The following is a 24,021-nucleotide window of genomic DNA, read 5'->3' on the forward strand; positions in this document are numbered from 1 at the left end:
AATTTTCTTCTGTGCTCATGCTACTGTAAATAGCCCTGCTCCAGTATTCAGCTTTTAGCACCCAACACTCAGTACTCATATTTATTAGAGAAGGCAATGGCAGCACTGTCTTATGAAGAAACTTATCAAAAAGTGGTAACTGAATAATTTTCAAAACGGGGAGTGTAGAGGGAAACATATTTTTAAATGCTCTTCCTGTCGGTCTTAAGGAAGACCACAGATGGCCATATTCATTCTTATCAACCTAGGGTGAAGACCTCTATTAACCTTGGTTCATTTCAGTCTTTTTTTTTCCTTTCAATAGAGCATAATGTGGCACAGTTCATGAAAAGCAAAGTAAATGGGTTGCAGATTAGGGTTGAATTCTATACTTAATATGCTAATAAGTGTAATTATAATTTTGATAAGAAATTCATGGAGATCAAGGAGAGAATCTCTGCCTTGACTTAATATATCACCCAGTTTATGTGTCTCACTGTTAGCTTCTCACTTTTTGTGGAATTTGGCTGAAGACAGATTCAGATCAGATCTTTTTCATTGTGCATTACAGCAATGCATGCATGACATGAAAAGCGTGATTCTTGAAGGTGGAGGACATCTGTGTCCGATGTTTATGTTGTTAAAGCCTACTGTCATCTGTCATCTTACTCATTAGACAGAACCCTGTCCTGGTCACCACTTTATTCAAAGTGTGTGGTTGTTATGACTTTTTGCATGCATGCATACTTACACTCTTCAAACTGCCAAGAGCCCTGTTAAAGAGAAACAGTGTGTACTTATCACCAGGCAGTAAAACTGAAACATTTCAAAGGAACAACGGAATGGGTTGTCAACATGATGTTTTTTCAACTCAACTTAGATTATTTAAACAAACTGGGCAAGCTACTATTAATATCTGCAACCAATTAACAGTTAGTTTACTGTAAAATACATAGCTTAACTTCACATATTATAAGAAATAATTGAAATAAATACTGTAATACTTTTCCAAAAAGCTGGGAAATTAAATGTGAGGGAATAACACTGTTGCCACCATGACTCTAGGTAAAAGCTTGTCTGACTGTTGTAATTAAATCAATGCATTTATGAAACAAACTATTCTCTTGTTTACAACAACACTTTGATATGAAACCCTGAACCAGAGTCGACATAGCACCCCCCTTTGAGTGCTTGCAAAGTACGTACAAAAGACTGTGCATCAAAGACACTGCAAACTCTGGGAAACTCTGTCATCATCCTCGCCATCACCTGAAATATGCTCGATCCCATAACATATTACTATGAGAGACAGTTTCCCAAGCCTTTGGGCTGTTTTCAAAGAACACACACACACACACACATATGTATATATATATATGTATATGTATACATATATATGTATATGTATATATATATAATTTTGTATAATTTTGTATTGTTCGATACATATGCGTACCGAACCGAAAGCACTGTATCGAACGGTTCAATATCGATACGAATATCGTTGCACCCCTAATATATATATATATATTAGGGGTGCAACGATATTCATAATTTGGCTGAAGACAGATTCAGATACGATATTCGTATCGTTGCACCCCTAATATATATATATATATATATATATTAGGGGTGCAACGATATTCATAATTTGGCTGAAGACAGATTCAGATACGATATTCGTATCGTTGCACCCCTAATATATATATATATATATATTAGGGGTGCAACGATATTCGTATCGATATTGAACCGTTCGATACAGTGCTTTCGGTTCGGTACGCATATGTATCGAACAATACAACATTTGTAATTTATTTTATCAACTTTCCTTCTGACGATGCTGTCTGTGTTGAGCACTCAGTGAATCTGCGTTCGACTACTCCGCCTGGGGTCGACAGTGCAGCCTAGGCGGAGTAGTCGAACGCAGATTCACTGAGCGCTCAACACAGACAGCATCGTCAGAAGGAAGAGCGCAGGGCAAGCTAGCGAGACAGAAGTTAAGCTCTCCTTACAACATGGACCTCCCCCACTCTCATTCAGATCTGGCGTTTGGAATTATTTTGGTTTTCATGTGACGTATGACCCTGAAGGTAAGCGAGTCATGGACTAAAGTAAAACAGTATGTTGGATGTGCCATGCAATGCTCAATTACATGGGTGGGAACTAGTTAGCGCAGTTAGCTCGTTAACGTGTTGGCCATCTAGCCCCATGCACGGGGCGATCGGCGGTAGCTCGTTAACGGAGATTTGCCGTGTTGTGGCGTTAAGGTCATTTCAACGAGATTAACCTGAAAGCACTAGTGGGAACACAACGAATATGACTGCACATTTACGCCGACATCATCCTAGTGCAAAGACAAGTGGAAGCAGAAAAAAAACAAGCAAGCATGCTACTAGCTTTAGCCGAGTCATTTAGACAGCTGTTTAATATGCTGCTGAGAATATAGCCCAGAAGAAGCGGATAGTATAGCTTTTATTTTGGAAAGAGACATGGGGTGTCTGGCCCATTGCTACGGGCCATTCGATCCCTATACAACCGTTGCAAGAGCTTGGTTCGCATTGCCGGCAATAAGTCGGACTCGTTCCTGGTGGGTGATGGGCTCCGCCAGGGCTGCCCTTTGTCTCCGGTTCTGTTCATAATTTTTATGGACAGGATTTCTAGGCGCAGCCAAGTGGCGGAGGGCTTTCGCTTTGGTGGTCTCAGAATCTCATCTCTGATTTTTGCAGATGATGTGGTTCTGTTGGCTTCATCGGGTGAGGGCCTCCAGCTTGCACTGGAACGGTTCGCAGCCGAGTGTGAAGCAGCGGGAATGAGGATCAGCACCTCCAAATCTGAGGCCATGGTTCTCAGCCGGAAAAGGGTGGAGTGCCCACTCCGGGTCTGGGATGAGTTCCTGCCCCAAGTGGAGGAGTTCAAGTATCTCGGGGTCTTGTTCGCGAGTGATGGGAGAAGGGAGCCGGAGATCGACAGGCGGATTGGGGCTGCAGCTGCAGTAATGCGGACGCTGCACCGGTCCGTCGTGGTGAAGAGGGAGCTGAGTGTAAAAGCGAAGCTCTCAATTTACCGGTCGATCTACGTCCCTACCCTCACCTATGGCCACGAGCTGTGGGTAGTGACCGAAAGAACGAGATCGCGGATGCAAGCGGCAGAAATGAGCTTCCTCCGAAGGGTGGCTGGCCTCTCCCTTAGAGATAGGGTGAGAAGTTCGGCCATCCGGGAGGGGCTCAGAGTAGAGCAGCTGCTGCTCCACATCGAAAGGAGCCAGCTGAGGTGGTTCGGGCATCTGACAAGGATGCCCCCTGGGCACCTCCTTGGTGAGGTGTTCCAGGCATGTCCCACCGGGAGGAGGCCCCGGGGCAGACCCAGGACACGCTGGAGAGATTATATCTCTCGGCTGGCCTGGGAACGCCTTGGTATTCCCCCGGATAAGCTGGAGGAGGTGGCTGGGGAGAGGGAGGTCTGGGCCTCTTTGTTTAGGCTGCTGCCCCCGCGACCCGGCCCCGGACAAAGCGGATGAAGATGGATGGATGGATGGACATTTCTCTGTAATAAACTCTCTTTTCCAAAGATGAGTGATTCCTCAATCAGATACAGGGCTTGCAATATCGCTAGCCCAACGTCCCGGGGCTAGCGATTTTTTCAGTCGGGGTACCAAAATCTATCTCTGCCCTGCCCGTCGGGCTATTGTAGGAAGGAAAAATATATGTCAATGCTTTTGCATTCTTTCGGAAATGTAGCTGGGTTATTATGTCATTGGCATCGGTGAGCCACTGTCAATATGTGACATATTGAAGTCGCGTTTGAATTTGCGCTTGTTTTTTTGCTTTCACTTTGCAATCGCGCGAACTGTGTATAGAGAGCGACAGCACTGATCTGTGAGTGATGATAATTTGCGCACCAATTCCTCTGACATCGTCTTATCAATCGTTAGCTTACTGAGCAAACATGACAAGTGAAATCTCCCGCAGCTTAAACATGTGAGAGGTTGATCGCGCAGAGAATCGCTGAGCTTATGTGAGTGCGTGTGTAAAAGCAGCAAGATTTATATTTGACTACGATGACCTGGATGACTGAGAACCTTCACAAACAGATATATATTTCAGTTCTGCTGAGCCAAATAAGACAGGTCAGGGTGAAGAAGTGACAGCCAAAGAAAAGCTTACCACAAAACGGAAAAGTTATGACAAATCAGACTATAAGGCAAAAAGAAAGTGCAGCTTTATGGTTTCATGGACAAAAGAATTTCTGTGGCTGCAATATGACGAGCTAAATAACCAGGGCTGCACATAAGTGGTCCGCAGGTGCGCATTCGCTGTCAAAATAAAAAACACGCACAAGGGTTAGGGTTAAATTTAAAAACTGTACTTTTGAGTTAAAATATATATTTATAATTTTAATAAATGACAAATTAAAAAGGCATGAACATTTTTTTTGTATCGAAAAAATATCGAACCGTGACACCAAAGTATCGAACCGAACCGTGAATTTTGTGTATCGTTGCACCCCTAATAAATATATATATATATATATATATATATATATATATATATATATATATATATATATATATATAATGTAGTTTTTTTTGCCCACAGGAGGCAAACTTTTAACTCTTTGTACATTGTTTAATGTACGTGTGATCTGGCTGCACTTTTTTCTTGCTTTTGTATATTTTGTCATTCCTTCATTACACTTCCCATTCGTCGGGGACTGAAGCAATAATATGAGTAAAGCACTATAATGCAGTTTGTACCTCCAACTGCCTAATCACTTACTGTCTGGTGTATTAGTATCTTATGCTGCTTAGCACTGATATTAGTTGAATAGTAAAGTGATATCTAAATGTCTTATACTATGGCTAAATATGAAAAACCAGTGAATTATTTCCTAAGACGGTTTATAAGAAATCACTAAATGTAAACTTAGGCTGAACAGGTAATTGAGAATTCTATGTCAAATTATTTGTTGAGGTCATTCAAAAAAACAACAAAAAAAACACAGCTTGTAGCTGTGTAGAAAAATCACAGTCCTGCAACTTGAGAGTGGGTGGTTCTTTGCCTCGGGATGATCTGTGCAAAACTAGCAACAACATCAGAAACAACATACCCAAACAAATATCCACCAGAGACAGTGGTGCATTCCTGAGCTCATAAACTGTGCATTTAATATGATTTGTAAGACAGAGGAGGAATGAAAATGCAGAACTCACAGTGGTAGTTAGGTTTTTAGGAAAGGCAGGAGGTTATGACATCGCAGGGGCGACGTTTTCCAGGGTGGCGAGGATGTGGGAGTTTCGGATAATGGCTCAATTCCAAAACAGTAAAGCAAAATGTGTGCAGCAGAATATTTTCTTTTGAAAGTGAGTGGATAGCTGTAAATAGGCCAGTATACATTTTTTTCTATAACACCCGGTGATCACATTTGAAGGCAGCAGATGTAAAGGTTAAAATTTTAAAAAACAACAACATAGGATCCCCATACTTTAATAATTGGAGCTGAAAATGCTTTTTTTGTTTCCCACTTTTAACCTTCTGCACTTTGAATGTTGTCTTTTTTTTTACAGACCTACAGATTTCTCAATTTTATATGGAATTTGCCACATTTACTAATTTACTTGTGATGTGATTTTTAGATATTTATACACCGTGCCCTCAAAAACTCCATAAATTAAAAAACAAATACACTGCTGTTTTTTGTAGTGCAGTGCATTACATCAAATTCTGTTTGTGCAAAAGTTTTTATAAAGGATATCTTTTTAATGAAATGATAAAAGGAAATTAATAAACAATAATCACAGTACTTTGCATATGGATAGTTATCTTTTTTTCGTATTGCCATGTTATGTGCTCTAGTTTTCTATGATTGTGCTTAGTGTTAGGTTGCAGGTCATGGATCATAGAATAAACCCAAGCAAAACAAACTCATTGCCATTCAGCTTTATTGTGTGATTCAGTGAAGATCAACAAGGTTGTCTAGTGAGTCATCTCGCTTGTTTTTAACTCTCTGCTCTTAAGTTGTGAGACAAGACTTACTTCACTCCATCCATTCATTCTTTTCTGCTTATCCTTATCAGGGTTGCAGGATCCTATCCCATCTACCATAGGGTACACAATGGACAGTCTGCTGTAGGGATAACACAGGGATAGGGACAAGCCTTCACACCTATGGGCAATTTAGTATGACTAATTAATGTAACCTCACTAATTGCATGTGTTTGGACTGTGGGAGAAAGCAAGAGTACTCAAGAAACAATGGGTGAAGGGGAGTCCGCACAGAAAGGCCCAAGCCAGATGGTGGAGTCAAACACTGGACCTTCTTGCTTTGAGGCAACGATGCTAACCGCAGCGCTACTATGTCGCGGTCAACTTACTTCCCTGACTAACTTCTCTCTGCACATGTATATTTGCTTTGTATTTCATAATGTTAGTCCAAAGTTTGGCCAATAGGTTTGCTTGTAAATTTTAACATGGTGCAGATTTTTCACCACAACAACAGAACACTAATACTTTGGACGTACCCAAAGAGCAAGCTTCTGCAAGTTCAGTCAAGGCCTCAGTAACTGTCAGTCTGCCTGCAGTCAAACAATAGATTCAGTCTCGCCTATAGTCCAAATTGAGAATCCATCCGCCAGCGGGTTTCTCATCCAGATCAGAGTGGTGCACCAGCAGGGTAGTTAACCAGTAATCAAGTCACATCCGTCATCCAATTCCAAATTCTCCACCTCACACGCCCCCCTCCCTCCCTCCCTGCTGGCTGGCTTAACTCGTCCTCTTGTGTTTTCCCTGAGTGACACTTGGAAGTTGGGAAGAGGCTTCACTGATTGCCCTTGATGTGAATCAGATGCATCTGTCTGCTTGTTGCCAGTTCTCAACTTCTTAGCTATCGGTCAGATGAGAGGAAACAAGACTAATAGAGAGAGGCCTATCTTTCAGATAAATGCTATTTTTCACTAGTGTGGTGATTACATTTAAAACAAAAACTGGATTTATGCAAGTGTCATAAGATAAGATCTTACAATTTATTAAGGCTATGTGGCATTTATATGTAAATAAATACCATTGTTAATATTAATTATTTATTTTTGTTTTTTAGTTGTGCTTCGAGAACACATAGAGGTGTTCTGTTAACCAACAAATAAGATTTTATCTCCTCCTCCTATGGCTGAACCTCGACACTAATCATTTAAAATATATGCTGATCAAATTCTTGGTGAACAGGTTTTTTTTTTTTTTTACTATTTCTTGGCCAATATTCTACTGAAAGCCTGAGTGTTTCAGTTGTCAGATCAATTCAGGATTATAGTGGTAGTGTTAATATCCTGAGGTTGCCTCTGGTGCACAAACAACATGTCCCTTGTACCACTCTCTGACAAGGCTGGAAACAAAGCTGGATTAGACATTGTCATATAACGTCTCTGAGGGAAAAGGTGAGGCTCTCCCACATGTACGAAATTGCTTTATCATAAGCAAGAGCAGTAGGCACTGATGTCTGGCAGCGTATGGCTTTAAAGTAAACAAAAAAGTCCGAGCTCAATCCAGCTTGATTATAACACAACAATTAGTGAGGCTGGAATCACAGTGTTGTAGAGCTTTGAAAAACAAGAATGGGTGGAATTGCATTAGATACACTCAAATTCGAGATTTAATTGTATCTGGCAACCACAAGAGGTTCCTGGGATGCTTTAAAAGCAATGATTTGCGCGATCGAATTCTGTAGATTAGAGGTTGTTCTATAGGAAGACAAAATGTGTCACATCAAGATCATATAGTAAGCTGAAGAAACACAAAGTAATGGAACTTTGGCAGATACACATTGTGTAAAACACAAGAGGAATGTTCACAAAACAAACAGGGGTGTCGATATGCACTTAGTCAGAAAATGAGCTTGACTTTGACTTGGTTAATTTGGAAGCAAATGCAGCTTTACCAGGCATGGAGCTGGTCTGATTGAGAGGATATCATGTCACTGTGAAAATGATTCGGATTGTAGGTGACAATGGAAAGAGCACAGTGGATTGTCTGATGAGCTCAGCCCAAGCAGAAAATAGAGAAATGCACTGAGGATTTACAGGATTTAGTTCTCCTTTGCATTTCACTGAAGGTATATTCTACTAATTTGAAAAATAAACATTATACACTGTGCGAAACAAACAGAAAAACTTCTACATATCTAGAAACGGTATTGTTTCTAAGTGCATGTAGACATGTCGAGGGAAAGTAACTGCCATATGCATGAAAATGCCTGCCAGTAATCATTGAATTATTCATCTAATATGCTAAATATTTCTATTTCAATGCCTTAGAGCTTCCCACCGGTGAGAAATTGCATAACTTAGGTAATGAGCAAATTAGAAGAAATCACCTTTCAAGGATGAGATCTTGGAGACATATATATATGCTGGATAGTTTACATGATTGACCAGAGGTTGGCAGTTGAGATATGTGTTTATTTTTATGGTATCATAGCTAAAAATAAATAAATAAGAAAAAATATAATGATTTTTATATGTTTATGATGATGTTTATAGATGCACTGCAAGATTATCATGCATCAATAAAATTTTATAAACATCACCTGCAATTTGACAGGAATCTTCTAGATGAGTGATGTTTATTTGTGGCATTAATAATGCTAGTAACCAGTTACTAGCATTATTAACTGTAGTCATCTTGTAAAGTATCTATTAACTAATATGTGATTGTGAATTATGAACAACAGTTCTTAGAGTGTTATCAAGTTCTTCAGCTTGATGGCCACACAGAGCAGAAAGCTGCACAATTATGTAATTTTTTCGAATGTTTAGATGATGTAAAGTACAAGAAAGAGAGAGTGAGAATATCTGCATTTATTACTCATGTGTAAAATTGGTTTACACTATTTTAATTTCATCTGTCGAAATGATATAATACTTACATGCAAATTGCTCTTTACTTAATTGTTTTGTAACAGATTCATCCAAGCTTTATTATTCAATGGTACTTGCTTTGAAAATCATTGTTTAAAAGTGATTATTTTGTGTTATGTGATTTGATTGACTCTTTGTTTTTCTTTTTTATTCAGATCACTATTGGCTTACTGCTCTGCTTTTTATCAAGTGCTGCATCATTGTTCCAAACTATTTGGAGTAATCACCTTTTAAACTTCAAACTAAACATGATGTCTGAATTTCATCTTAAAAGCTCATAAACAATGCATGCTTGTGGTATTGTAAAAAGGGATGAACATTATTTAGATTGTCAAAAAAGTGAATTGTGCATTAAATATTATATCCTAATATAGCCATCCATCATCTTACCATTCGTTCATCCAGGCATCTATTGCTGTTTATGATCAAATATTAGTGGGGATTGTTAAGTAATAGCTATATGCCACTGATATCCTGATAACATAAATAATTCTAGGCCGGCATTGATTTTCATACCAGGTAAATAATAATAAACTGTAGAGAACTCTTAAAAAGGTCTATACCCACACCTAAATATTTCAGTTCATCTGTTTTGTAAAATCCTCTAAGTGCTAATTCAGTTTACATGTTCTTTTATGACTTTTTGTGTTGCGTTTAGTGAAATGTCAAATGCATATAGAATCTTCATGTCCTGAAATGTTGAGATGATTGAGGTCTCTGAATTGTTTTGACCTTTCCTGACAAAGCAAAAATTGACTTCCTCACAAATTGTTTCACTTTATCCCCCAACTAAACAGTTAACGAAGATGGTAGTGTCAGGCATCCCTGACATGCATGCAATTAATATTCCCTGCTGTCTGCATTGTTTATACAACAGCTGGTAAACATGACTGACTTTTGTTGCAGATGTTGGATGGTGGTCATGCTCTGCTAGAGGAATATATTAATTCGCTGACAGGCCCTGGGCTCTCCCTGCTATTAAAACTATTTATTTACCCCCTTCTAATGGCATAATTAATCCAGCCTGAAATTGGTAGTACCACATAAACCGCTGTCTGCCCATAATCTGCATGACGGCAAATGAACTCCTTTTATGCTAGCTATTGGCTTCTGTGGTGGCTTCCTTGTAAAATATTAAATGTTTGGTCCTGCAGTCAGAGGCATAGCATGGTGTTTTAGCATGCTGGCATACCTGTCTGCTTTTGGTGTGTAGTTTTATTTTCTAGTCCAAGAACTGGAAGAAATGGTCACGGATGAATATGGACTTTGTTTTTTTTAATCAGATAGTTATGTATTGTAAAAACATTGACGTAAAAACTGACAGTTTTTATACATCCTTATGTTTTTATGATATCATACTGTTCAAATTTAGCCCTCTAAGTGCTGTTAGCTAATCTTAGTTTTCTATACCGAAAAAGAAAAACATGGCAACTTAGGTCTTTCTCCAAAGTGCTTTTAATTCATCCACACAGAAATTAATCAAGTATTGAACATTTTTTTGCAGTGTACTCATGCACATTCAGTAATTATGAAGGCTTGCTGACAAATAAGGCCTTTGCAAATAAGCCAACTTATCATATCAAGATTGCTGTCACAATTGATGGGTAATTATGTTTTCTGTCTGGGTGCTATATCACATCCCTCTGACACATCAATTGACAGGCCAGGTTGCAGGGGACACTAAATAATACCTGGGGAGAAATATACCATGAGGCTTCCCAGCAGCAATTTGGGAGTAAACTTCAAGGCAAAACAGAGTTTAAGAAACCTTTTGGCTAGATGTTTATTTTGATCATCGAATTATCTGCATAGTTGACAGGTGAACTGAAAGACTGACAGAGACCCAATTCAGCTGTGAGTGGGTGTTGAAACATCTGGTGGTAAAGAAACATCCAAAGACACTAAGCCCAGAGGGATCCTTTAATTTGTCCTTGTCTGAACCAGTGACTCCCTCACAGATTTTCCATAAATAACTGAATTCCTGTTGGGGAGGGAGAGACCTGCTTACACACAGAGGTTTTAATTTATTTATTTATCATATTTTGTGTATTTATTCATATATCTTCCATGAATGCTGCTAATCTCTAACCAGACAGTGGTAGAAAATATCCTCTACATCATTGTATTGAGTTTTACTGATCTCATTTTTTTTTACATGAAAAAAATTCTTTTAAATTCTTTTAAGCTGTTTATAATTCCACAGTTCATCCACTTCTGAGCAATACACAATATTAAAATAAGTTCAAATAAGGTAACGACAATGGACAGATGCTTGTCACACAACACAGTATAGCCGGCAATACTGTCCAGTATTACATTCAAATCTTAGCACTATGAATACTTGATATAGATTACTCATTAATTATATACAGTACAGATTTGAGTCATTCTTTATTTATTTATATTTTTCTTACAAGGACTACATTTCTTTACAATTTCTGTGTTTTTAAGTAGTCTCGGGCTTTAGGCTTTCAAAGTTTTTCCTTAGACATTGGCTGCTTTTTCACTAACTTTTTCAGCTTAGCCTTTGATTTTTTTCTTTTATATCCAGAGGAATGTTTCTGTAAATCATTTAAGCATAAAAAGGCACCTAACTCAAGGGATGAAACAGTTTTGTTTCCACACACAACAGACAACTTAGTAGAAAACCAATTATAAAGCGTGACTTGAGGCACTTGAAAAATGAAAAATATTCATAGTCCATCTCCTATTAACAGTGGACCATGAGCTCCTGTACTATATCTCTCTATGAGTGCACAACGCAACCTTGGATACCTTTATTGAGCCATTGCTTGGATGTTGACTCTAATGTTCAGTGTTGTCTCCCTTAGCCTCTGCAGTTCCATTTCATACTGCAGGGTCTGCCTCATATAACTCAGAGACCTGCTGTGACTCCAAGGGCAAAGAAATATTTGTCCTCAATAATCAGATCCTATAAGAGATGCCTCCCTCGCAATCTCAGGAGTTTGATGAGTATCATAAAGGCAGTCAAATACTGATTTCAATCTGCAGATGCCTGGGAAGAAAGATTTCATTATCTCAAACACCATGGCTTTATGACCACGTGCTTGGTGGTGCCATTTCTGACCATAAGCCTTTTTTTGTCAAGCATTTGTCAGGCATTCTGGTTGTCATTATCGTCATTAACGTCACTGAATTGCAAAAAAGGGCGATCTTTGTTTCACAGAACCCAGCTAGAACACTGAACTCTTGGGAGGTCATGGTACACTCATGCAGCTGTTACCATTTGTTTTCTCTAATGAGCAGTTTATAGTAGATTGGGAAGAAAAATAATCAGACTTCATCTCAGTAGCTTGTAATATACATGTTTCTGCGTCAATGGGCCTCAAATTATGGGTCTTATTCATTTCACAGCTACCCAAGGGTCTATTCCATTGGGTAATGAATATTATGGCAGACAGGGAGGGCTCGCTCACCCCATCTTCCTCTTGTTGCTTGAACCTGTAATAAATTTCCTGCCATTGCCATATGGTACCAAGTCATGTGTGGGATTCAATATGCCATGTTATTTATTTATTTCCCAGGTGTTGCTTTTCTGTTAGTGATTTATGTGTTATTGTGTGTGATCTCCGTCTGGGATCTATGACATGGGTTGTGGAGGGTTTTTTGGAAGACGGCCCGAGTTGAAACACAGCCATGGGTACAGAATATTGTAGCAGTCGAGTGATGCTAGGACGGTCAGGAATAGGGAATGGTCAGCAACATTTTGTAGTAGTGATTCATGTAAAGAGAGAAGGGCAAGTGAGAAGATTTGTGGCTACCCAGCAAGTATTTAGCAACAAATATCTATGTTAAGTTCATATGCTTGTGCTGTCCTTCAGCATTTCTGATAATGTGAGGAAGTGAGCAGAGAAAGTTCTTTTGGTCTTTTCAGTTGTGCCATGGAAAAAATAAATATATTTTTTAACAGTGTTAGGGTTGTTTCTTTTCTTCTCCATATGATGGTTCAGATATTTAACTTGGTTTTATTTCTTAGTAACCCTATCTCATGAAATGCATCAAGAAAAAAAAATGCCATCCAAACTTTTTTTTTTCCATCTCTCTTCCTTTTTCATTTTTTTCATGTTGTTGGAATAAAGTTGATCTTTGACCCAAAATTTGTCAGAAATTCTTAAATTGTACTGTATCACAAAAACAGTGCAGATATACAGATTGGGATCATTAATACCAATAAATCAAGCATGCTGTGCGCATTACTGCCTCATACATTATCTTTGAGCCTCAGCTCTAATATTATGGTGACACATTATGCCAATGTGATTACAAATCACTCATTTCTCTCAGGGTCCAAGGAACCATTACTGCTGCTACTGCTGCATAACTTGACTCTAACTGGTACGGATGGAGAAGTGTTTGAGACAGCCCACGCTGTAGAAATGCTAAGTCAAGAGAAATAGATGTTAGGGCTATGAGGGGGTCCCTGGGAGATTTTGCTCCACAAAAGTGGAAAAAACATGTTAAAAGTATATATGTGTATATAATGTGTCTGTGTGTGTGTTTTTTTTTACAGCACCTATCCAAAGTCCAGAGGTACGGCGGATGGGCTATTTTGTGACGGCTATTTTAAACCATCCCAATTAAATTCAAGAGGTCATCACAGTAATCAAATTTGCAGGCTTTAGGGGAAATTAGAACCTCTGGGCTATTTTATTTGCAGGGTAACTACATTCAGATATGCTTAATTTCAAACACCTCCCAGAAGAGTTGTCTCCTTGAGTCAGTAAACAAGGATGTTAGATTAAATGAAAAATAGATTCTCCGTTATTAGATTGTTTTCCAACAGTGAAAGTGCACGTGTAGTAAATTGGAAGTCTTTTAACTCAATTAAGGGAGCAAGATGGAAATTATGTTGTTATCTTTAGCTGCCAAAAGCCAAATATAACACATCATATTTTAGTCAAGTCCTGGGCTATTGCTGATTTTGTATCTGCTCACCATGGCCCCCTAATCACTTTTTTGTGCCCTGATCTTTAGTAGATCTCTCAGTGGGGATTATAGTGTGTCATTAAGAATGAAAAATAATATCTTTATTAGGGCTATAGTTCATGCAAACATGCTGTGAAATATTATTTGCCTCTCTGGAAGCTCAGTAACAAATGACAAGAACGCCTCTGCACTGCCGTTCAATAGAGTTTGGAAAAGGGAAACACAGGATTTGACAAATGTGCCCTGCAGAATTTGTTCCTTAATAATTGGTTGGACTACATGAATATTTAAATGGAAATGCAAGGTTATACCTCTGGTCAAAAGACCTATCTCTGTAAAATGAGCCTTCACTAAATTGGTTGATTGAAAGGAATAGATTTTTTCCCCCATCTTTCTGTCGTAGACTGTGCCGAGTAGATATTAGGTTTCTCTCTTTTTGCTCTACCCTTTAGCTTTAACGATGGTGCTCTTAATCTGGTTGAAACACCTCGTTCTCCTAAGGGTGCCAATAAAGAGTGGATTTTTTTAGCTAGTGGCAAACACTTAATAGTGAAATTTCATTCCTTCATTCTCTCAACAGACAAAGTTACGATGGGCTGGAAAAGAAGCTAAAGGAAGTCTTCACTGAACGAAGCAGCATTCTGCACCAGCTCTCCAAGACTTCAAAGGAACTGGACAGCATAAAAGGCAACCTTCAGGTTGAACTTTTACTGTTTCTCTTTTTTTCTTTGCAATGTTTGAAAGTTTATTCGGCTGTGAATTTTGCTCCGCGGGTTCAGTCATTTTCTAATCCCTGTTTTCAGCCGTTTGAAGGCTGGATTCATGAGTCCTTGCACACATTTTTAGTGAATTTGCAGTAAACCTGTTGTTAAATATTAAGGTAAAAATGTTTTTAAGTTCAACAAGCCCACCCATTGTTACATACGTGATTTGTTAGTGTTTCTACAGCTGCTGAACAATGTAAATGTAGAGCGCAGACTGGGTAAGTCATTTTTTGGCATGAATAAAAATCCAGGGCTTAGAAGTAGACGACCAGAAATCCAACATTATCGGGAAATTTCAACATAAGGATGGATTCAGCATGGTCCCATTCTCTTCTCAGGACCTTTAGCTGTCACTGATAATCTCCTCAAATTACATTTACTAAAACTTTAAGTACAGTAATTTTTTTTATTAGCGTTGATATCACTGCAGTGACACTGTGTAGGTTAAATGTTCGATCAGATGTTCATACAGGAAAAAATCCACAGGCTACTTCAATTTATAGTAGCAAAGAACAAAAGGATTCAAATTTCTTACATGTTGTCACAACTTAAATATGAAACTTTGACCTATGCTTTGTAGTTGTGAGAACTCACTTCTACCTATCCAGTAAAGACTAAAAGCTACACAATATGGTAAAACTGCTCACTCATTTACAGGCAATAAATTGGTCTGACAACTAATTAAAATCTATCTATCTATTTATCTAGATAGAGATGTGTGCGTGTGTGTGTGTGTGTGTGTGTGTGTGTGTGTGTGTGTGTGTGTGTGTGTGTGTGTGTGTGTGTGTGTGTGTGTGTGTGTGTGTGTGTGTAAAGTTTAGAGGATGCTTGCCCTAATTAAATTTTGGCTTGAAAACAAGGTTGGGAAATATATATCACACCTCCTGCAGTGAGGGTGGTTTGCATGAAGTAAGAAAGTTTCTTTTTTTAAATTAGCTCATAAGACAACTTTGAGTGACTATGAGGATTATTTGGTTTGTCGCAAAGACGGGTATCAGTTGGTTCTGCCAAATAACAGTCTTGAACATTTCACGTACCTTATTATCCTGGACAGTAGATGTTATAATGCTGTGAGAACACAATTACCACAGTGCTGGATGCTGTAAAGCACTTCTTACCAGTCAGTTTAGGTCAACTTCATTATGGCTTCTGGCAGTAACAAGAAAAAAGTCAGTTATAAATTCAGATATTTTAATCACTTGGTATTTTTCAGTCGCATCAGGATATGCAGTCCAACAAAACATGCCTCCCACTTGGATGCTTAGGTCTTGGGAGCCAGATGCCCATCTTTTTCTATCCAGCACTTATAAAGTTGCTGTCTGAGTGATACTTCGTCTGTGCAGCAGCGTTTTGCCGCTTTAGGCCAATTTGTTGTCTACTGGAATAGTCAGAAAATCAATAATCAAACGAATTATATGGCCAGTTTTCCATCAGTGGTGTGTGTTTGCAAGAGATGTCCCATGTGTCTGGAAAAAGCTCATGTAGTCTGTCTACAACTATTCCCTGGGGCAGGCTTTGATGTCTACTCACTCCAGGCTAGCTAGTTTGGCATCAATCTTCGCCGTGGGCCCTGTGCCAGCGTGCTGGGCAGGGCAGAGGTTGTGTTGGATTCCAATTTCTGTGTAGTGGAAGAAATCTATTCTTCAAGGGGGAAAACATCATCAACATTTAAAAGAGATCAAGTCAACAAGATAAAACATTTAATGTTTCTGGAAAGAAATGATGGCCCATGTGAAGTGTTTTGAAACATAATGAGCTGCTCTCTAGGTGCATTTCGGTAACCCTAATAATTAAACCTATTGTGATTGGGACTTTAGTCTTTGCTGCAGCTCCAGGGACGTTAAGAAGCAGTTAACTGTGGGCTTTAAGTAGCTGCTTTGTTGTTTAAACTTAATGTCGTGACCACATAACTTGAGAGGATTTGCACATTTAACGCAATGTAAGCCCATTTTGTAGCTGCCACACTAACGTCTTTCAGTGATTTTTATTGTTGTTTGTGTTATAGAGTCGATTACTGAATACTAACTATTCTTTTTCTCCACAAATAAAAACATTTTTTAGAATGGTTGCTCTTACGGGACCTGAGTCATCAATGTGCTCTTGGAGTAATTTTGGTCGACTGACCATTTATCATTTAAAAAAACAGCATTTTGTGACTACATGGGCTATTGCTGTCTAATATTAAAATCATTTTAATGACCTGAAACTCCAAGTCTGACAAAACTGTAAAAAATAAACACAGAAAACTAGGAAATTAGAAAGGCACTGCATATACTCACCAGCCACTTCATGTGTTACGGCCAGTCTCTCTTTTGCCTTCAGAACTGTCTTAATTCTCTGTGGCATCGATTCAACAAGGTGCTGGAAACATTCCTCGTCCATGATGCAAATTTCCTGTTCAAAGTGTCCTCTATTGGACTGAGATCTGGTGCCTGTGGAGCCCATGTCAGTACAGTAAACTGATCATGTGAAAGAAGCCAGTTTGAGATGATTTGAGCTTTGTGACATGCTGTGTTAATCTGCTAGAAGCAGCCATCAGAAAATGGGAACACTGTAGTCAGTAAGGGATGGACATGGTCAACAACAATGCTCATGTGGTTTGTAGTGTGAAACGATGCTCAAACGCCCAAAGTGTGCAAAGAAACCCCATTAAACCACTAGCAGCAGCATGGGTGGTTGGATGGAGCCATGTTTTCATGCTGGAATGTTGCAGCAGAAATCTAGATTTCTCAGAAAAAGCAACATTTTTCCATTTTTCTTCCATTGTTCAGTTTTGGGTCCCTGTTCGCAGCTGGCAGGAGTGGTACCCGATGTGGTGTCTGCTGTAGCCCATTTGCTTTAAAGCAATCCACCCGAGAGAGATCGGTATTAGACATAGAATTCAAACAGTTAAAAACAGTGTTACTGTGCTGTATCTTTTATTAAATATTGGCCATACCTGTGAAACCATACTGTAAATACATGGCTTCCATGACAGGTCCATAGAGCTTTGTAATATTTATTTTATGATGTTTTCAGTTGTTGTGAGAGATCGCTTCTTTATAAATTGTCTATAATAAGGTTATTTCATTTATCTATCAAACTATCAGCTTAAAGAAGTGGCCATTCTCCTCTGACTTCTGGCATCAACAAAACATTTTCATCCAGATAACTGCCGCTAACTGGATATTTGCTCTTTTTTGGACGATTTGCTGTAAACCCTAGAGTTGGTTCTGTGGAAAATTCCAGTAGATCACCAGCTTTGGATACTCAGACCAACCCATGTGGATTTAATAGCAATGCCACATTCACTGACACTCAGTTTGAATTTAAGCAGGTCATCCTGAACATGTCTGCATGCCTTTAAAGTACCTTTAACAAGCAGTTCATCAGGTGTATCTAAGTAGCTGATGAGTGTTTGTTATTATATAATTACAATAAAGCAAACACATGTTGCCATTTGATTTTGAATACAACAAAACATGAAGTCAAAATAAATAGAAAACAAACCAAATTTGAAGAATTTAAATCTGTCCATTCAGCTCGTGACTCTTTGACAAATCATACAAATGACTGAAATGCCACTCAGATATACTAAATGTGCAGCTTTATTACACCATTAGTTTATTTACTTGAGTGCAGATACATTGCCTCTTGTAAGCAGATGCTGTTCCCTCTTTTTTTTTCTTTATTTCTCTTCATAGATTAACATGAAATGGGAGTCGGGCGCTGGGGAGGAGCTTGTTTCAGGCATTATGGAAATGTAGCGTTAATTGCCATAGATTTCACCTTCAAGCACAAGCAAAGATAAACTATCTCTCCCTTGGAGTCCACATTTTCTTACAAGTCTGTACATTTCTGTTCTGTTCATAACAAATAAAAATATCTTGGAGGGCTTGTAGGGCAATCAGAGACCTGACTAATTCATAATTACCCATCAGGCAGGTGCTGAGGCACCAGTAGAACCCAATCTGTGCTTCTGCATGTACCCTCATTAGGACATTCATCAGCAGACTGTTGAAAGCCATATAATTTGGGAGGAGGGATAGGGGTGTCTGAACATTTTACATCTGCTGCATCGTTTTCTAACAGACACCTCAGAAAACCTGATAAGATTCTGTAATGTGTAATGTCACAGCAAACAGTAAACGCATACAGTAAATGCTTACACGTGCTTTTTTATACTGTATATTTGTTTCCATTTTCTGTTGATGGTGATATGAAGTAATTTTCCTTCAGAAGTTTTTTATGTACAACAACAAATTGTGCTGTTCCTGGAAAAACACAGTGTCTCTGTTCTCTTTCAGTCGCTGAAAAATGATGACACAGTAGCCAAGAAAGATGTGCAGAGGATTTTGGAGCTGAGCCACAAACAGAGGTAAAGTGGGGCATCATGCATGACTTAGACATGAGCTACCAACAGTGCTGTGCAGTTCACTAAACTGCCATCAAAAATTAGGTAACCATCAGTAAAAAATGCATAATGATAAATAAAATCATGCGCTGTCTCCTGTTATGCTGTGGTTGAGAACCTCTCGTGAATGTCTTGTATTGAGCTGGTATTCAGATTAACAAGATAATAACAGGTTCTTGTTTATTATTTATTTTTATTTGTTTTCAAGTGTATTTGAAAATATAGGAGAAGCTTTTGATGAAGATATAAGATAAAAAGGGTGGTAAGGATCCATTGGTTATTCATAGCTCACAGATACATTCCTAATGTTCTTGCTGCAAAAGCATATCCACGATTACACCACGTTTCAGTCTTAATCATCTAGTGACATCCTCAGATTCTGTTACATGTAGTTGTGCAAACCAAACTTTACAGTTCTGAGAAAACTGACAACCAATTTGCTTTTCAATCCTGGACTTGGAGTGAACTTCAACAACTGAGATTTGTTTTGTTCATGAATTTCAACCACAAAGAGTTTAAATAGCTTTCATTTGGATTTGTTTGTGTGACTAGTTGCTCTTCCTTAGCAACAGCACCCACAAAAGCTTATGAGTATAGTAATCATCTGTGAGCCACCCGCCATGCCAACATGACATGCCAGCACATTTTCTCTGCTGAAATAAGAGTAATAACATTAAGAATAAGAAATACTTTATTTATCCCAAAGCTTGTGAAATTGCTGTGTTTCAGCTGCCAGCACATGAAAAACAACATAGCTCAATAAACACAACACCACAGAACAAAATAGCTTGGAAAAGAAAAAAATATATATTAGACAAGGAGCTCGATTAAATAGATAACACACCAGGGTAAAAATAAATAAATAAATCTAAATATCATACAGTCAGGGTCTTAAATCTAAAATGAATATATACGAATATCTGGTATTAATTGGTAAAGAGTTTCTGTATCTGTCCTTGTGGCTTCTGAGCTCAGGTGTGTCCAGTTTGATGCGCAGTGGATGGTGTAGAACCATTAATTCACACCCAGTTATTTGGATGACTTCTACATGAGCTGATGATAGAAACCAACAGCAACAGCAGCAATGACGATAAGCCCTGGGAAATTCAAATGCATTCCAACAGCTAGTTGTACAATATTCAGTCCACCGAACTGTCTGAAATCAAAAAACACTTCAATCACATAGTGGTCCAAGAGGCGAGAGGAATGCAAACTGGTGGTTGTTGCATAGACCTGTAGAGTCTTTTGGTGATGCGATTCTTTCACGTTAAGTTTTGCAGTGTCTTTACACACTGCATAATATTTACTGGTGAATATGATTGATAAGAAAAACAGAATTCTCTCATTTGAACAAAACACTGCTTGTATTGTCATATGAAGATTTAAAAAATGGTGTCTGCATAATCACATCATGTCCATCAGGTATCTAATGGATATAAATAATGATAAGTAATGACTTGCTCATTGTTATTGAGGATGGTACTTTTCAGGTGTTGGCCAGTGTGTCTCCAGTACACACAGGAGCAGGTAGATAATTCATAATTCCATCGCAAACCTGTCTTGTGTATTTAAAATTGATATGCCTGTTTTCATTTTGCGAAAAAGCAAGCATCTGTGATTTAGACCTTTTTTTTTAGTGAGCTGAAAAAGTGTTTAGCTTAAGTGCTTTACCAGTTAGGACTGTCTGATTAATGTTGTGTGTAATGAGACTGCTAATGATTTGGAGTCATTCATGGCCTTCATCCTCCCTGAAATGTCAGCCTGACTGAAGTCCAGCTGTGTGTGTGTGTAGTATCTGGATAGCCAATCAATAGCCTATCAGAAGTCCATGGCAGCTCTCACATGTCATCAAGCTAAAAAACTATAAAGCAGTAGCTTGGCTCAGTGTTGCCTACCTAGCATTTGTGAGCCACAACTTTTTCAATGTGTTATTAATCCACCTTTAGAGTTCCAGTGTCTGCCAAGTGTGATTACCAGCTGGCTCCATTATCGTGAGTGCAGACAGGTGATTCATTGCAGGTCATTTACTTTTGTCAAGTCTTAACAGAAATTTGATTGGCTCCTGAAAATAATTTTGATCCAAAGAGCAATGCAAAAAAAAAGGTTATTGGAAAAAATGTAACAGTTTTTAAATAGCAATTAAAATAGCTTAACTTACTTTCATCCCTTTTTGTATTTACTTATTACAGACTCTTCAAGCCTGTGTCACATTGACTGTCTCTCTTTTGGCAGTTTAGACAGTTTTGATATATTATGTACAAACTCTTCCAAGTATTGGAAGCAGGAGATGTGAATATAAATGGAAAACCAAAGCAGGGGTGGTTGGTTGGTCACTGTGAAGAAAAATGTTTTTTAGGTTGAACTTATGCCAAGAGACAAGACCACTGGCATATAAAGTATAACAGTATATGACTGCTGAGCAGTGACATCCTTTCCACTCTGAGTGTTGCTGTACTGCCTTGAAAGATAATGTCCCCTAACTACACTACTGGGTGACTGTGACATACGTCATATACTTCAGCCATGCTTGGAAACAGTAAATAGGCTGTTACTTATCATTTTAACTGGGCTACCTTGTGATGTGATACAAGCGTTTTTGGTACCACTGACCCACATCCCCTGCCTCCTTGATTTATAATTCCCTGTTATCTGTGCTCAGGAGCACCAAACTATACTGAATTACAAATTACAGTCGAATGCATAAAAATTTAATTTTATGTTAAACACATAATTCATTCTGCATTAGTCATCACACCACATGAACCATATCAAAATTCAGGGAATTTTAATACACTGCAAGAAGCAATATAGCAGTGCAGTGCATTGCAGCAAACTTGGTCTTCTTGTATCTCGTCTTTCTCCTTGAACCTAACAGCCATCTCTTGCTGTTGGCTTCATGGGAGTGTTTGCTAAACTCTACATTTATAGATCATATACACAGAAAATTAAATTGACTGTAGTCAGGCCTTTTAAATTCAAACAAAATCATTAAATGATAATACATGTGAAATTGTTTAGGATCGAAGAAAGATGTGTGGCTGCTATGAACCAAAGTGTGAACCGGTTAACAAATGCCAACATCGTTTCCACCCTAATTGCAGTTACATGGCCCATTATTGCATCATCCATTCACAAATTAAGCTAATTATGTTTTTATCTTTTAAAAATATGTTTGTAAACAAAATATTTCCTTTTGATTCAAATTAATGAATTTGTTCATATCCTGCTCATAGATTCATAATAAAAATCATCCAACTGATCACAGATGACAGCAGATGTAAGCTGGTGACAAAGACATTAGTAAAATTTACTTCTGTCCAAAAAAATTGCTTTTAAGAGTGATATATCTAAGAAGGCCATTCTGTGGTAGAGCAGTCAAGACATCTGAAAATGTGAAGAGGAAGTACTAACAGAGTGTTTCTCACTTCCCTTTCACTTGACAGAGAGGAGATGAAGTCCCTCCAGGCAGCCTTGCAGAAGCAGCTGGATGAGGCAAATGAGAAAGCGGAGAAGCAGCAGGCCACGGTAAGACAGAGCTGACCTGACCATCAACATCCGGTCTTGTCTAACCAGCATTGTCACCTGTCACACGGGGCCTTCACTGATCCACACTCATTACCCAGCAGCAAGCTCCCGCCTCTATCCTTCACCATATAATTGAAACTTTCAGAGTGAACAAAAGCTTTGTGTCAGCTATTATTTTGTTTGAACAGAAGTCCAGAGTCCAAAGGTGGCGAGTTTACTATTTTATCATTTAAAAAAATAAGTAAGCCAAGGTCTAAAATTATTATCGTCAGCTGATTATCTAAATTGGAAGTGATTGGTTTTCTGTTAATTACTAAATAAACAAATCATTTTCAGCATCATGTTAGATAACAACATATGCAGATGATACTCTGCTTTAATTGCCAATGTTACAGAAGATGCAAAATATGCCTATTTTAGTTCAAAACACAACAAAAGCATGTTTAATTTTGTGATTATTTAAAATATACATGCAAACCATGGAAGCATGCAACATGTGTTACAAGATACGTGAAAATTAATTACATTTTAATGATAAAGAGGTTTTTGGTGTCAGTGGAAAACATCATTTCTGTTAACTCCAGTTTTAATAAAATCACAATATTTTAATTACTGAACCAATTAAAAGAAATGCACCTCTAAGGAGTTCAAATAATGTTTCTTTGCTACCAAACAATATGAGAAGCAATGGGTATTTACACCTTTAAATTATTACACAGTGGAGAATTCTATATTTAGTTTCAGCAGCTTTACTGCATTTGGTATCAGGTAAGGTTGAAAGCAGCCTTAATTTAAGACAAACTTTAATTTCTTCATCATGATGAGTATAAGTACTCATTTTAATGTGCTTGCTCTGAGAGGCTTTTTGTAGAATTCAGATTAAAAAATGTATTTTGGCATCGGCGGTGATGCTGCATTAATACACTGTATTGGCCCACATTTCTACTCTCATACTGTTCTGAGAAACCCTCTCTTGTTCCTCCACTTACTCCTTATCAACAAATCAGCATAAATCCTGTCTAGCTGCACTGACAGCTACAGTACTGGAATGCTTCTAGGACTTTCAATATATGCTAATGAAAATCTGGCCTGTAACAGTGCAGGCTTCTTATGCACAGTCACAGCGTTTAATGGGCACCGTGACATTACAATCGACAATCAAATCATGGACTCTCAGCGAGATAAACAAAAGTACAGTAACATTTCCAATGACGTGTGTGCCATTTTCCTTTGCCTGGTGACAAATCCCAGTTTCTAGTTTTTGTGGTTTGACATTTACATTCTGAAAAATGATATGTATCCCACTTTCTAAGATTTAAGATTCAAAATAGCACCTCAGCAGGATGTAAAAGCTACACATGTTCAACAAAACAATGAAATAATCTATTTCATTTCTAGTAGAAAACATGGCTTCTAAAAGTTCCTAGTGAAAAATAAAAGCATAAGGAGAAGCATATACCTTGCAAAATCACAAAAAAACACACATTACAAAGTTGCTAAATATT

The 24,021-nt window shown here is 38.2% G+C and overlaps 2 protein-coding genes across 4 annotated transcripts in view; one reads left to right on the forward strand and one right to left on the reverse strand.

Moving 5' to 3' along the window:
- Window positions 1–24,021, forward strand: part of luzp2 (leucine zipper protein 2) — a 167,800-nt gene that overhangs the window by 76,469 nt on the left and 67,310 nt on the right. For both annotated transcript variants that reach the window (XM_080884329.1, XM_080884328.1), the window contains exons 2-4: window positions 14,415–14,532; window positions 18,885–18,955; window positions 22,435–22,516. In XM_080884329.1, the coding sequence (XP_080740455.1) occupies window positions 14,415–14,532; window positions 18,885–18,955; window positions 22,435–22,516 (271 nt within the window). The remainder of the gene's footprint in view (window positions 1–14,414; window positions 14,533–18,884; window positions 18,956–22,434; window positions 22,517–24,021) is intronic.
- The window catches only part of LOC308397984 (uncharacterized protein), a 120,883-nt gene that overhangs the window by 43,884 nt on the left and 52,978 nt on the right, over window positions 1–24,021 (reverse strand). The window lies entirely within an intron of this gene.

This window comes from Rhamphochromis sp. 'chilingali' (genome assembly GCF_963969265.1).
Source record: "Rhamphochromis sp. 'chilingali' genome assembly, chromosome: 6".
Classification (NCBI taxonomy): Eukaryota; Metazoa; Chordata; class Actinopteri; order Cichliformes; family Cichlidae; genus Rhamphochromis; species Rhamphochromis sp. 'chilingali'.